This window comes from Atheta coriaria, unplaced genomic scaffold, assembly GCF_025399875.1.
Source record: "Atheta coriaria isolate IRGN ID8LTWV9N9 unplaced genomic scaffold, Caltech_Dcor_3.1 hic_scaffold_7_pilon, whole genome shotgun sequence".
Classification (NCBI taxonomy): domain Eukaryota; kingdom Metazoa; phylum Arthropoda; class Insecta; order Coleoptera; family Staphylinidae; genus Dalotia; species Dalotia coriaria.
In genome coordinates, this window is record NW_027045449.1 from 8,098,215 (window position 1) to 8,114,178 (window position 15,964).

General features: G+C 38.2%; 1 protein-coding gene across 1 annotated transcript in view; it reads left to right on the top strand.

Annotated features, from left to right (window-relative positions):
• dally (division abnormally delayed protein) overlaps nucleotides 1–15,964 on the top strand; it is a 61,422-nt gene that overhangs the window by 37,851 nt on the left and 7,607 nt on the right. The window contains exon 3 of the mRNA XM_065307015.1: nucleotides 3,510–4,270. Within this exon, the coding sequence (XP_065163087.1) occupies nucleotides 3,510–4,270 (761 nt within the window). The remainder of the gene's footprint in view (nucleotides 1–3,509; nucleotides 4,271–15,964) is intronic.

Below are 15,964 nucleotides of genomic sequence, written 5' to 3' on the forward strand. Positions count from 1 at the left end.
CAACAGAGTGTGTGTTCAGGATCGGGTTGGTGAGGCAAGGTCCGAGGCACGCCGAAGCGCGGCGGCTTCGCTTGATAGCTTCGCGGCGCGAGGACCGCTTACGTGGCGAACCCGCTGGAAAACAGGTAAACTTGTTTCACCGCCGCGCCGCCCGTCTCCGCGAGTGCTTCAGCAGTGCGCACCTCTCGCGTTCGAATTGGTTTCGGTTTTGTCTATTAAAAGCTCTTAAATATTTACGAAGCGCGCGTCGCGGTCTGCGAACTATCACGGGCCGTACGTACCGCCGGCGCACATGTGCGCATATTTCGCACTAGCGGATTGCTTCGAATGCGCGGAAACTTAGCGTACAAGAACATGAAGACGTTTCTTGCACATCAGAATGCGTGTATGGCTTGTGCTGTGCGAGGCGTTCGCTGGAATGTTTTCAGCGACGCGTAGATAAACCTCGTACGCACGCGAGGTTTGTTAACTTTATTAATAGAAATTGTGCGTGTGTCTATTTTTGAAATCTTACTTTTCTTTAGATCAAGACAGAGAATTTTCATCAAAAGATAGAAAATGAAGGTGCCGCATTTGACTGATTAAATTATTGTGCTATTGGAAATTTCAACAGTTTGCGGCTCGTGGCATTGTCGTTATCGACAAATAATGCCCTAAAACAGATTGATGTTGCGAACAAGCACTCAGAGCACTCGTAACAGTGTTTCAGCGTGATTATACGCGATTGCTACCGGCCCGGTCGGTACGAAACCGCCGCAATTGCCGTTAACGCTAGTGTAAAATGTGTCTGCGCGCAACTTATCGGTCGTCCGTCTGTCTGCCGGGTTCGACACGGACAACAGCGCGCATCTGGGCTGTGGTCCCTCGACTCACATTCTCACTAATTAATGTCTTCATCCGAATAGACTCGCTCGCGGGTCTGAAATATTACCGCTTCTTCAAAGTCACAACTTTCTGTCTGAATGAATATTCTTTCTGAGCTAGCATGACGTAAATACTTGTAACATTGTCGCACTTGATGACGTGAGCGTAATCAATGGCAGACTCGTGTTCTTAATTAATCAATTATTTCCAGTACGTGCGCATTCGCACATATTTCTATTACCTCATTGATATTCGCATGGTAGCAGGACGTGCGCATGCACATGCTTTGGCGTGATTTGTAGCAAGCGAGCTTTCAAACGTGAGCAAACTTCCACATACACAAACGCCAGCAGGAAAAGTTTACATAAGCACAAAGCGACTTCACCACCGCTACCGGAAAACAACAATCGTACAACTTCCTCTTTGGAGTCGTAATATGTACGACGTACAAATCGTTTTAATTTAATTCGATTGTTTCATTGCTCCAAGCCGATGCCGATGCCTATTAGGTAGATACACTGCGCGTAGACATGTGTGTTTGATGATGGAGTATTTCTATAAACTTTGCGTGGCCGCCAGTCCGAACGAGTACACCGATAGGATTTAATTAAAAGTTTAAACATTGAAAACTTCGTGTTAGGTATGTATATGTTTCCAGTGAGCGAGAAGTCTGCGTCGTTGCAAAAATATATTTAACTTTTTCAAAGCTCGGAACTTTGAAATTATTTTACGGAGGTGTATGTTTTACAATGGTATTTATAGCGTGTGCATGTGTTTGCGAAAAAAAAAGTTTCAGTTGCGGTTGTCCTGATGGATTATTAAGTCGACAGAAAAAAACCGTAACTGTGGATATTAGGAATTTCTAACCAGGTGAAAGTTTTACAAAAATTCGTGGAATTTCAAATATAAAGGAAAATATTTATTTTTTGTCTGTGGTCCTGGGTCAAATGTTGAGTCAACATCAAACATTGTATTCAATACAAACTTTTTATTCAATTTCGGCAGTGACATGACTTTTATCGATTGAAAAATTCGGTTATGCCATGTTTGGTGGCGAAGTTGCATATTTCATCCTTTTATTAGCGCATAGTCGCCGATTTATATAGCACGCAGACGTATTAACGACCGAACCATCACGTGCGCTAAAAAGGGTTTAAGCTCGCAGAGGTCCAGCTTTCGCAATTCGTAATGTGTAGGCTCGTAAGTGGGAAGCGAACGGGACTAATAATGTTTTCCTGTGCTCGTGCGGGTAGATATCGGGAACCCGGGCGCGTGTTTTATACCACGTACCGTAATATATTCGTGAATCGGCGTATCAAATTCCGATGAACGCTGCCCGACGGTCCAATTATAATTGTGCCACCGCCGCGCGCGCTCATTGATTACGCATTACATCGGACTCATACGACTATTTAACAATAGGAAGGACTATATGTATTGGTAGCCAGTGGACGTAAAATGGGTCAGACCATCATACGATTATATCTGGCTGCAGCTTTTCAACTTTGCAACTTGGGAACAAATTGATTTTTGACTAACTGTGCTTTATGCAGCCGTATATTGAGTTTTATGGTCGCACTAAATTTATAATTCCCTTTAAAAATTTTTTACTAGAATGGCATAACAAATACATTTATGCAGAACTTATTGTCATCGCTTTACTCGTTTTTAACTTATTAATAAAATCCGATTTTTTTACCATTTAAAGGTGAAGCAACTATATATCTGCTCGTTTCTATAGAGTTAAGCATAAAAAAGAAGTTGATTTTCATCAAATAAACTTTCATCGATATTTGCACCGAACGTCTCTTACCTAATTGGTAACGATTTTCATTTTGGACATTAACTTCAATGGCTTGGGCCGCTGTCGACACGATCGTGCTTTGTCTTGTTCGTATATTTCTTGCCCGCCGTGCTTACGTACGTAATAATAATATCGTGAAGAACACATGTCGCTGGCTTTAAATTGAAATAAATTGCAATTTACAAGGCTCAAGTGCTTTGCACGCGCGCGGCAGGCGAAGCCAATATACGTGTGCGCGCAGAGGGAATGGATTCTGATAGAAAGCACGCGGTGGCGACGAAGGCAAAAAAATTGTGTACCGAACGACGCACTTGCCCTAAAATGGTATTGCCAACAAGGTAGAATATACCGTTATGTAACACATTTACTTTGCGTAATTTTTTTGTAAAGGTTATGCCGCCGCTTGTGATAAATGATACAATTGAAATTTGTACGCAATAAAACGCTGTCAACCAAATGTTGTATTTAATTATGAAAAGTGCTAAACAGCAAAAAGTCAGCACTTGAAAAACCAATAGCAACGACGGCCACACTCGACGTCTAATTACTGTAAACAAGAACGCCTCGAAGGGTGATTGATGAAGACAAGTAATTTATTATCGATTCAAGGCGAAATATATGGCTTTGCGCAGGTTTTGGCGTGAAATGTGTGGTTCCGCAAGCAGAAACTGATTTTCTCCTCCGCGCCGAAGCTATTTTCAGCACGTTAAACTGCAATTCAGCGAGTGACATTAATACAATCAATGCTCTAAACTTTTGCAGTCGTGCGTAATTAATGACTACAGTGCCGCTACACTCCACAACTCTTCACAGTATCGATTGATTTGTTTCTTTGTTGCAGAACACATCCTTGCGATGACTAGCAGGTCTGAGAATAAGACGGCCGAGCTTTTCCTGAAGCTCTTCCAAGGTCATTCAGTGCACGCGACTGACACCATCAATGCGCTGTATACGGACATCAGGCAATATGTGCTAATCAACTCCAGTCAGGATGCATACGAGAACTCCAACACGGCGATTTCTACATCGGTATCGCGTTTTTTCGCCAATATATTTCCATTGATGTACCATCGCATCGGCGGGACGCCCGATAAAGATTTTACTGTGGAGTATAAAAACTGTCTGAAGGAGACGATGGGCAAAATTAAACCATTTGGTACTATCCCGACGCAAGTGGCTGAAAGCTTGTCTAAGGCGCTAGCCGCCGCGCGATTACTACTACAAGCGCTTGGCGTCGGCGTCGAGGTGCTCAATGCCACCGACACGCTAATTATTGCCGAGAATGGGCGTGGCAATGCTGAGTGCCATGATGCGCTTATGCGCATGAGCTATTGTCCAAAATGTATGGGTTTGAAGGAAGAAACAAAACCATGTTCAGGGTATTGCATGAATGTGATGCGAGGATGTCTCACCAAGTACGTAGTGGACCTGGACGCGCCGTGGAATGGATATGTGGAAGGTATCGAACGCCTTGTCACTGCGATGAAACAGCACAATAATGAAGCAGGTGTAAATGTTGATACTCTTATCAAGGAGCTGGACAATCGGATTTCGGAAGCAATTATTTATGCCATGGAGAATGAGAAGGATATCGACGTTAAGGTAAGTCTTCAGAATATTAAAATAGCACAGGCATGTGACACAAACCTAACCTAAAATTAGTTACCTATGGATTTATTTTTAAAGACATGAAGCAACGCTTTGTCAGATCTTTTGTTATAAGTTGCGTAATAGTACGATTGAAAATGTTTCTTTCACAAGGCCCAATTTCCGTTTGTTGTTTCTTTGTTTGCGTTTCGGGAGCGGCGAAAAGCGGATTGAATTGTTCTGCCCGTGCTTTAAGAAGACAATTGGGTTTGGGCGGCTGGCATCATGGGGCATTAGGTCGTCGTTAACGAACCATGTATTAATACGATTTTGAATTTATTAACGTCGACCCTGCGAGCAAATGGTTGATATGTGCTGAATTTAACTAATGTACTTTCGGAAGTGGTTCCCTGGATAGCATAAACAAGTTGAGTCTAATTTAATAGTTAAATAAAGTATTAACCTCAGTTTAGCCTGGAATTGCTTAGAAATTATTTGATATTCTTGAGTTTCGATCGAATAACAATGCTCGATGTTCAAATTATATTTCGATAACGGACAACAATGTCGATCAACAAACATAATAGAGTGCATAAATAATAATTGTGTTGTACAAATTACCATCGACCGGGAGAGTAATTTTAAGTGGATCATTGGCATTTAATGCCGCAGTCGTTTAATTATCGAAGCGAGAAATTGCCCTACATACTCGCGCATATCAGCAGTTATTATTGTCGTAATCATGAATCATGTAAAAGTGTTGATGCTATGATATTTTAATGTATCAACATCGGCATTAATTACGATTTATGCAAATTTAAACCAGTTGAACACAGTCGTAATCACTATAATTGATTGTTGAAGCATCCTCATCTTCATTAGAAATTGCACTGAAGTGTAATTTATGTTCTTCAAGATTAAATAAGAGTAAATTCAATTCCATGCTCATTTTTGTGTTTATATTACGGCGCTCTTGATTAAGCTGTTTGTATTACATGCCGGAGAAAAGCTGAAAAGCTCGCTGCATTATCCACTTCGGATTTAACTCTGTCGCCTTGCCTCACGCTGGTAAAGAGCGTGCTTTCAACTTTTCGTTCGAAGCGCTAGGTTCTAGTAGATAATTCTTTAATTGAACTGGTTGAACTGCATTTCGCTCGTTTTATTCTACTCGTATTTGTCTGCCTTTGGGGATTAACCAGCCGAAAACAATTGATTTCAACAGCCAATTAATTTTAGTTTACTTAAAAAAAGAAAAGAAAAATGATGACTAAACCAACTTAACCATTTAGGTAATTTATTATATTTCTGCTAATAATATACGTAATTTTGAGAAAGGTTTTGCGAATTGTGCAAAATTCTTCTCATATTTTAAGTTTGGGCAAAGAATTTTAACTTGCGGTTTATTTCAAAAGCATACCTTTCGAAATGAATCATCGCCCGTGTGCGTGTGCACGATCTTCAGGCGACAGATTTTATTCCTTTTCGCCAACGCCACGAATGAGATTTTCAACAAGTTTTCGGTCACTTCGCGTGGTTTTGGTTGTTTTGCTTTTGTTCGTTCGGCGGCTTTTGTGACTTTGGCATACGAGACTGTACCAACTCTAATGCAAGTTTGCTAATATATGCAAGAATGCAAAAAGACGACAACTGCAGATTGGGTTGCAGCAACAATACATACCGCGAAAAGAAGGTTTTGCGAATTCGGTTTTCGAGACGCTTTGAGCGAAAACTTATTGAAAATAAATCAGATTGAGAGTGATCTTGTTGTTTAATTACTAGAAACCCAATCAGCATTCATTAACGATTTCTTCATAATTCCCTGCATTTTGAGTAGGTACTGAATCTTGATAAATTCTAATGTTTTACATTCATTCATAACCACAGAGGTAAATGTTATGGGCTAATTTGTGAAAAATTTGCAGATTTTAGCAAGTTTCCATTTTAATTGGCAATATTGTCTACGGAAATAACATGATCAACAATAATAACTTAAATTAATGCTTATATTTAAAAATATTTTTTTTATTTAAATTAACTAAATTTCCAATTGATTACTATCAATTGCTTCAGTCGGGCTTAATAATAGGTTTTTAGGTTTATATCTTGCTTAAATATAAGCAAAGGTAATCGATACTTATTGGATTTATATCGCGCACTGCTAAAATAATTACTCAGTCGTCGCACGAAGCGCGCTCGGGCATAAAAAGATGCAGCGCATAAAACCACGCAAGATTGGATTAGCGCCTCAGCCGTAAGCTGTCCGAAGAAATTCCGTCTCGGCGTTTAAGCTTGTGCCAAAGGTGGCATCGCCTCGTCGAGTCATTGCAATAAATCAGTCTCGAATTAATTAATTGCGCCGTGCACTGGAGCGCTGTTTACGTATTATGAATGATCGTACAAAGTGCGGATAAACTCGGTGACTATTTGGTTGTCGAGGCGGGGGCGGGTGCTTTACAGGCAATTAGTCTCCAGTACTCCACAACCGCGCGCCTGCCTCGGAATATGCGTCTGTGCGAAACGGTTGCGGTTTCCGAATTCGCACGCGTTCTCAACTCACACTGATATCTTAATAATGAGCAAACCAACACACAGCTAACAAAACTGGAAACGGCTAACAATGCAACCGTACAACTTTAAGTTATTCCAACTAATTAACGCGAGACCGTCTCGTCTGCTTTGAAGCTATGGTGTTGACCTTCGCGCCGATCCACGTTCATCATCATAAATATTTATCTCCTTCAGGACACTCTTGCGTGATACAATCACTCAAACGTAATGCGCATTGATCTGGATAATTATTATTTGTTTGCTCACTGTATTAATTCGTCGTCGTTGTACGGACACGTGCTGAAAAGGGATTTAAACGTTCGTTCGCTCATTTGCTCGCACGATCGATATATTCATTCATCGCTCGACTGTGTAATTTCATGTCTATCTGGATTGAAAATCGCCGGTTGGAGTTTTAATTTGCAACTGGATGGAAAGCCGGTAATTTATGTTCCACCAGCCAGTAGCCGTGCACCTACATATTTTCGTTGTAATCATTGCAGGCACGGTAATTCAACATAAACGCTGCTGCGGGATTTTTGTCAGCAAAGCAGCAAGAAACTAACGCACGCGTTCCTTTTATGAAGCTTTTACATCCGTAAAGCAAAACGAGTAAAAGATTATTTATGCGCTTTACTGAAAATAATGAAAGTCCTTGTATTTTAAAAGCGCTACCGATTTTGACATGTTGCATATTTCTCCACTTGAATTTGCTAGGATTTTCTTTTCTGTTTTCAGGTTTTTTTCTGTTTTATCAAAGAGAGCAAATTGAGCACAATTGTTCAATTGCTGGAAAGCGAAGAGCAACGCTTTAAACATACTTTTGCTTTGCATGTTATGCGACACGGAAATATGTTTCTGAAAATGTATGTAGCAAGAAAAGTTACGAAAATCAGAAACGAATATCTCTTTCACATGCTTCGCTTCCGTCTGTTTATCAAAAGCACCAAGAAACTCTATGCGTTATAACGCGAACAAAATTCATCTCAATCATTATTTATTCACTATCTTTAAACATCAATTTTGTACATGTCACTCTATGTTTATACTTTATATCAGACTGAAAACAAATTGAAACTTAATTTTAAAACTTTCAGGTTTGCGGTTTGTAAATCTTGTGAACGAAATGATTTTCCCACAAAGTTCACGATAACTTTTTTTTATACCTTGTAGACATTCAATAAGGAAATGAAATGACTGGTTTTCACATTTGTGTATGGTAGTAACATGTTCCATTTCTTGCAATTTGCTTTGCGTCATTATTAATTCGATTAGTTATTGCATGTTGAGTAATTATTACCCGAGTAAGTGCGTTTCGCTTTTCAGCATTTGCATGTCCTAGACGCCAGTTATGCATGTGGCGGCATTGCGAGAAAGCGAAAAAATCGCGCAACTGGATCGAAGCTTATTAAAAGCAGCATGTGTACGTGATACGGGCATGCAGCATGTCCCGTTTGGCTACAATGTAATCACGCGCACCTTTCAATTACTGGCGTGGCGCGGCAATCGTGCAATCTTGAACTTGAACTAATTAGTTGGAGACTTCAAGGAAGTAGACGCGCAAAACGCTATGAGATATGGCGGGCGGCGGCGGGCCTGGATGCAAAAATGTGATTGAGATCATTTATGCACGTTTAGACGATACGTCGTTACATGTACAGGTGGAAAATCATAAGTCATCGTCGTGGAGAGTTTAATGTCGCGTCGTGTCGACCACTTACGGCGGCGCGCTCGGCGCTACTTAACCACGATAGGTTATATCCTATAATGTATGCGAATCGCGCGATTATGTAGATTAAACAATTTCCGGGTTTGTTTATAGCATTATCCACAAGGTGGAAAGCTCGTCTTGGCGTTTTATTTCTACGGGCGTGTTTTATATACGTCTTTATTAAACTTTGCCAAGAACGGGAGATTGGATCAGAGTTTAAAAAATGGCCGTAGTAAATTTTATACTCTGTCAATCCTTGCGTGAAACTATACAAATCAGATTTTAAATTCGTTATTTATTCCAGGACAACTATAAAAATTTCTAAAGCTACACATTCATTATAATTGTGTGCAATTGTGAAATCTACTGATTGTATTATGAGTGAAAACATATTATTAATGTAACGTTGATTTACGCGATAAATCCATTCAAGCATTAAGCTGGTGTTAAATCAAATCAATGCAAATGCTAATGAATAATTGAAATATTAGACATTCGATCGTGCAATTTATTTAGTATTAAATCACGCTTGAATCTGATTTTATACACCGGTCGTGCTTTATTTGTTTATTGTTCTAATACAATGTACATATTTATGTGTAGCAAATTTACATCTCTGAGCGATAAGTTTATTTAAATTCGAATTAATTAACGTGTATGATTTGTATTCTATGATTTAAATGAGCTTCGGAGGCATTAAATTATTACGTTTTGTGGTTTATTCGGACATAATTGAATCTTGGAAAATTAATAATCATTTTTACAAAACTGCTTAGTTTAAATGAATGAAAAATGCTTAAATATTGGAATTTATTCAAGTGTGAGAATTCACAAATTGTACTTCAAAAAACATAAAAATTTTAGTAGAATATTGCCATTAAAATATGAAATATGAGTGTGATTTTAAAAAAATGCGAGGTGTGATAGTTGTATGGCGCCTTGGAAACCATAGATCATTTTCAAATGGACCGCCGATCTCTCACAATAACTGAAACACCCTCGAACGCCGCGATCGGCGTTCATTGTATGTGCACTATGCCTCCTCATCCAGCGTTTTACGGCTGTTGCAGCGTTTTACCTGCGGGCCTCGACTCGACTGAAACGAACATCTAACCTCGGTTAACAGTATTGTGTGCCTTACTTTACTTTTCTCGGTAAGTTATGATGAAGCCGGTAAATATGAAAATGAAACGTAAACTTTGATCGTCTGGGAAAATTTAAGATCGGTATTTCAGGCATGGATTTAGAAACCTGTAAGCTTTAAAAGCAAATTTATCAAAAATCATACTAATTAATCTCGGACCTAATCAAGTCGATTTCGTGTACGAGTTTGTGTGTGTTCCGCGTTACGTGTTGGGTTCTAAGCGTAGTGTGTTGATTAAGACGAAATTCCTGGCTAAGAATTGAACCAGTTTTTATCGAGCTTTTATTTTACTAGGTCTCGTCGCACTTACTTTTATTTAAGCCTATTTTCGGCTGCTCTTTGATTTAGCGTCGCCTGAGTGTTTCGAAATGTATTCATCATGCATTTGCATAATTCTCCAACCAGCCGGGACTGTGTTTGACCGGCTTGCTCGCTTGCTGCACTCCCGCGCCGCGACCGCAGAGCGCGGTGTCGATTTTATGATTTCATTTTATTTGCGAAAAGACTTCGACTTTATTTCACACGGCATCGCCGCCGCGCCATATTTAACAATCGTGGATTTACATACTTCAATAGTCGGCAGACGGCGGCGTTATATTGTCCTGTCGCTTCTCGCACTGTACAGGTATAAAATGTACCTTCGTGTGGGCCGCATCTCGGTCTTGATCTCAATCGAAAAGAAAATATTTCGTATGCAAGAATGCGGCGGTAGACTTGGGGAGGGCGCCAGAACTACCAGTTTTCTGTGCGAGGTACGAACATGCTTTGACAAGATTTTTCAGACTATCGACTTGTTTTTATCACAAAAATTCGACCAAAATCGCGCGAGTATAATAATGTCAACTATTTTAAAGCAGTTTGTGTATTGCAGTTATGATAAAATGCAATAGGACATTTTTTATCTCTTTGGAAACCTATGACAGTAATTTAAATGTTCATTCATGGTGGTAAAAGATTGCCTAGAATAGGCTCACCTAGAACAGGGTCAAGTACAGACATTCTTTTGCGATAGTGTTTACGGATGACAAACATTTGTGCTATGTGCGACTATTGTGTGTGTTAGTCGTACTAACTGTAGAGCAATTTATGAATTAGTTGCCTGGCTGACTGTCTTGCACACTATTATTTTTTTTCTTGTCAAGTCGAGAAGTGAACTTCATTCACAATAGTTTGGTATTGTAGGCGCCAGGTAATAAGCTTGTCCAAATCTATTTTTAAAGGCGTTTAGGTTGTTCATCAAGATATAAATACATGGTATACAAAAAGGAGAATGGTTATAAATTTAGGGGTTCATTTCTGAAAATTATTGTTATTTATGAGCAAATTTAATTCAGTCGCAACATTTGTTGCTGAAAATAAAACGCATGTTTAAAATTGTTCAAAATATAGCAGTAAGAAAATGGTCATCATATGGATCAAATTTATTTTTCTAAACTTTAGTTCAATGAACGTATAACATTGCATTGCGTTTGTATATTAGCGTTGCAAATCACAAAAACTAAATATACTCGTAATGATTCATTGCCGTGTAATATTCAAGACCGCAGACGTTTTGTCACGCAGGAAATTGGACTTACCGCTATAGTCGTCGATTTGTAGGCGTAAATATTCGTTATCATAATTCAAACTTTAAGCCGCGCAATCATCAATCATGTCAAATCGATGCACTTTTTGTGCGTAATATTTTTTTTACTCGTATTCACGTAAATCGAAGAGAAAGTCTCCGTGCAAGTGACAAAATTATCGTTTACCACGTCTCGTCGCCTGCGTATTATTATTTGCTTAATCAACATTCATGTAATAATGAAATACGTTTTTCTCCTTAGTATTCATTATCGTAGTTGAACGATGTGCACATGCATTTTAGCATCGTTAATTTATACATTAAAATTGTTTTCTATATTTGGCAATGTAATTATCTGTATTTTATTTTGTTGTTAGATTAGCAATTAAATCTATAAACATGCAAAGTTTAATTGCACAAAAGCATTTATTCAGAATATAATTTTAGTTCAAAAAGTTTTTCTTAATCCAAATTATAAATTTTCCAAACTGGAAATTTATATTTAGTCTTTATATTGTGCATGTACGTAAAACTTATATTAATGACTTCTACCTTTAAAGCGCCCGTTTTGCCACGGTTTCGGGACTCAAAAAGTGGTACTTTAAACAGCTTTTCGTGTCGGCGCCATTTCGAATGAGTGCGCGAACTCCCATGTATTTATAATTTTATATCTGTCAGTAGTGTGCGAACAAATTTTGATGTTTTAAAATACAAAAATCTAAACGTGGAAATAGAGTGGAAGTAGATAAAATAGTGTAAGCATCACGTCGGTAAACGTGGTTAAACTAATATACTATTATAAGCAATAATTTATCAACCGATTGTGAATCTTCTCTTACATCTGATAAGTTCTATACGGTACTTATTGCAAATTTTTATAATTGATCATTATTAATTATTACGCTTGTTGGAAATCTTAGCTAATACGTTGTTACGTGTGCATAGATTTTACGGTATAATGAATGTACTATAGCAATAAATCTTTTCGGATAATCGGCAATAAAATGTATAAATACACGTTGAACTGCGGATATCAATAGGACGCGTTTATACCCGTGAGTTATAAACGCTATATATTCATATCATATTTCATTACCATTGACAATTGTTGTTTATTTTTCTACATCTTTCCGACGTGCCCTGTTACCTCCAAATATGGTAGCAACATTTATTCAAATGTGATATAAATAATTTCTATCATAAATACTCGATTTCTTCGGCGTGCCTTAACTCACGCAATGACGGAGTTCAACCGGGGCAGACTGTCGCAATACCCAAGTTTATATTCGGTTGTAAAACCTATCGCGTATAAGATATTGCGATGATAATAAAAATTAAAATATGATGGCTACATTTCATCATCGTTATGTTCATCTGTTATGTTTTGCATGCTGCTCGCATTAGGTCATCTATTAAAAAATGTGTCATCGCCGACCACAACATTCAATTTAATATTTTATTGTTATAGCAATCTGTAACAATAAAGTCTAATTTGCTACTTCGACAGATTGTTTCGGTTTTCGACCGTGTGTTCGCAGAGTGATCGCAGATGAAGTGCAAATTGGACAACATGAATTCGTTCGGGCGTACACGCAGTTGGTTAGCGTTAGAATTTTGCAATATTTTATCACACACCTGAGACTGGAGTGGATGTGCCAGGCGGAAATTCCGACAACTCGAATGCAAAGTTAATTCGCATTTCATTTGCACAAACGCGCACATAAATGCACAACAACGCGTGCTTGTTTCATTTGTAATTCGCGTCGTTGTTCTTGCGGAAAGTTAATGAGGCCTGGAATTAGGGAAGATTTACAGTGACAAGTTCTGGAACTCGCTTGGAACAACTGCGAGTTCCGGAGCAAGAGCGCACATTTTCGTACATATATCGGTGCCATAAACGAACTAAGTATTTGGCCACCGTGTCGAAATGGGGCAGCATAATGGTGAGACGCATGCGTTCGCGAATATTCTGTATGAGTATGTGGAGAAGTCGACTGAGTTGAATGAATATGTAGATTGAAGTGTTTGAAGTAATATTCTGTTATGTAGTCTGATCTAAAAAAGAAAATTGCATCCAATGGTAACTGTAATAAACGCATTAGCGACGACCACTGACAAATAAAGTATTTTCGCACAATTTTCACTGTTTTGTACATTGAGCAAAAAAGTAGTAAGCATTGAACCGCATATAGATACCTTTTATCCACCTTCTCCGGCAAATTTTTTTGCTACGGGCGTGTTAAAAAATCCCTTACGTGAAGAGCGCAAATTGTCCATTTATACGCCATTGAATTTCCTTGTTGCATTTACCTCGTCTTGCACGCGTTATTAAAATTCGATTAGGTGGCTTAAAATATGCAGAGCACCATCTGTGTCTTCATACGTTCTGCACCACGCAATGCGCACTAGCATTCCTCTACGTTTAATGTTTCTGTACCTACGTACACCTCGAACGCATTTTAAGTATCATAATAAAGTGCATTTTATTATATTAAAGTTTGTAAATAAGAATATTTAGCTACAATTATTTTTAAAATATTTATATTATGGACGTTTACGCGCTTCGGAATTGTTTTTCTTTGCGAATACATATTATCTAATTCAGATTACTATCGCACGGTCCCTACACTTTGCAATACTGGTCATAATGTGGTTAAGTAACAATGTGTATTTACTCCCGCTTTAATTAATGTTCTGTGCGAAACCAGACATTATTCCGTAACCGAGTAGCGAGGAGTTGAGGAAGGAATCGCGTATAGACGCACACGAGCATTATAAACACTACTTGGCAGCGCTCATGCGATCTAAAACAGAAACAGGGAAAAATTGCGCGGATGGGCAAAGATGTGTCTAATTATAATTTATTATTTCAGCTTCTGTCTTATACGTCTAGCATTTCCGAGACGCTTATATTACTGTGGTGCGAGAATAATAGTACGATAGTTATTAATTAATTACTGGAAAACCAGTTAAGTTATATTAATGATTTCTTCAGAAATCTTTTTTGTGATAAATTATGAACCTATCTCCACAAATATCTTAATAAGAACGTAGTTTAATGAAAAGTTACAGGTCATTTTAGATGGATTTGTTCATCATTTTTAAAATAATAAGTTTATCAACAACATTTTTGTAATTAGGTGTGAAATTTAATTGTGAAACTTAATTAAGTTAAACTGCAAAATATTATGTTGATAAAATTATTATTATTAAAATTAATAGTTATAAAGTTTAGCGCTACCAATTTTTGAATAAATAATAAAAAAACAATAACAATACACGCAGCTTTCCAATATGAACTAAAATTTAATTAATCTGTAAATTATTGACATGGGTAATTTATGAAAATTGATAATCATTTTGAATTTTCACGCGATACACTTTTTGGTGATTTAATAATCAAAATTAATTAAATTTTAATTTCAAAACGTGTATTGTGGTTGTGGAAAGCCTGGTCGACAGTCTCATGTTGGATCTGACTCAACGACCTGGCCGTACCCGAGAATGGGTCAATTATTAATTGCACATCATTTTACACCCACACATTTCGACGTTGCGCTTTCGGCTTGAAGCTGGTGTGTCGATGAACCACCATATTTATAAATTTCAACTAAAAAATGACGCCGACGGTCGCTGGCACCAAGTATAACTCTTTCAGCGTGCTGAAAAGAAAACCAAACCTACCCACAAGTCAAACGGTTGATGTAGGTATGTATAATTCGAGATGCGGCGTTGCGCTTCATTTTTATTACCCGCTTTATTGCCGTCAACGCATATGGCTGCGGTTAATTACGGCGTTAAATAATATTCGCGGTGCGCAAACGTCGCGTAACGATCTGTTAAAGCAGGCCGCACATATCGCATGCGCGCATATCCCGTCCTGCTGGGAACTGATTTGTTACTTTTTGTTTATTTCCATTCGCGCTTCCATCACTCGCCAAGTTGCGCACGGTGTGTTTGTTTGTCTTTATCTTGACTGCCATTTGTTTACGTTAGTAGGCTTTCGCAAATACTGCAAATCGGTCGATAGAAGGGAATAATTGAAACCGCTTGGGTATAATACACAATAAGGTACTTAAACTTCTTTTATAAGCAGAAATGTATGTACGCCACTCCTACAATGCGGGCTCAAATAATTATCGAGTGACAATAAACCGGCGGGCGCCTCCACCATTTTCACACTGGTGTAGTGTTGAGTTGGAAATAAATCGTTGGCCTATAGCGCACGGCACGAAGCACTCACTATATTTGGAAGGTTAAGAATCGTCTTAGAACTACTTTTGCGTTTCTTTATTTCCTACGCTCGGGCACTCGCCCGCAAGCTACTAAAAAAAAACAATAAAAAAGCCATTTAGGAATTAACTTCTCCCTAACACATACTTTGTTTGAGCACACCCGATGTTAACACGGTGATGTATTCCCGAACGAAATGCCAACCAGTACATGCCAAAATGCAGAAGTAATGAGGGTTCCTACCTAAATATTTTACGCACCTTAATTAACTTGGAATTTGCTTTGTTATTAACATCATAATTAATTTGGCTAAGTATAGCCAATATTTTAATATTTTCAAACTATGGTAATTTTATTACACTTTACTTTGTTTATGTCAAATTTAGGTGTGGTTTTAACATAGATTTACGATGTTTTGAACACTCGTCCTTTATGAAAAACTTCATCGCTTGGTGCAATTTAATATCATTCAAGGGTCATAACCATAAGTCACCTTATTCAAGTATTAAA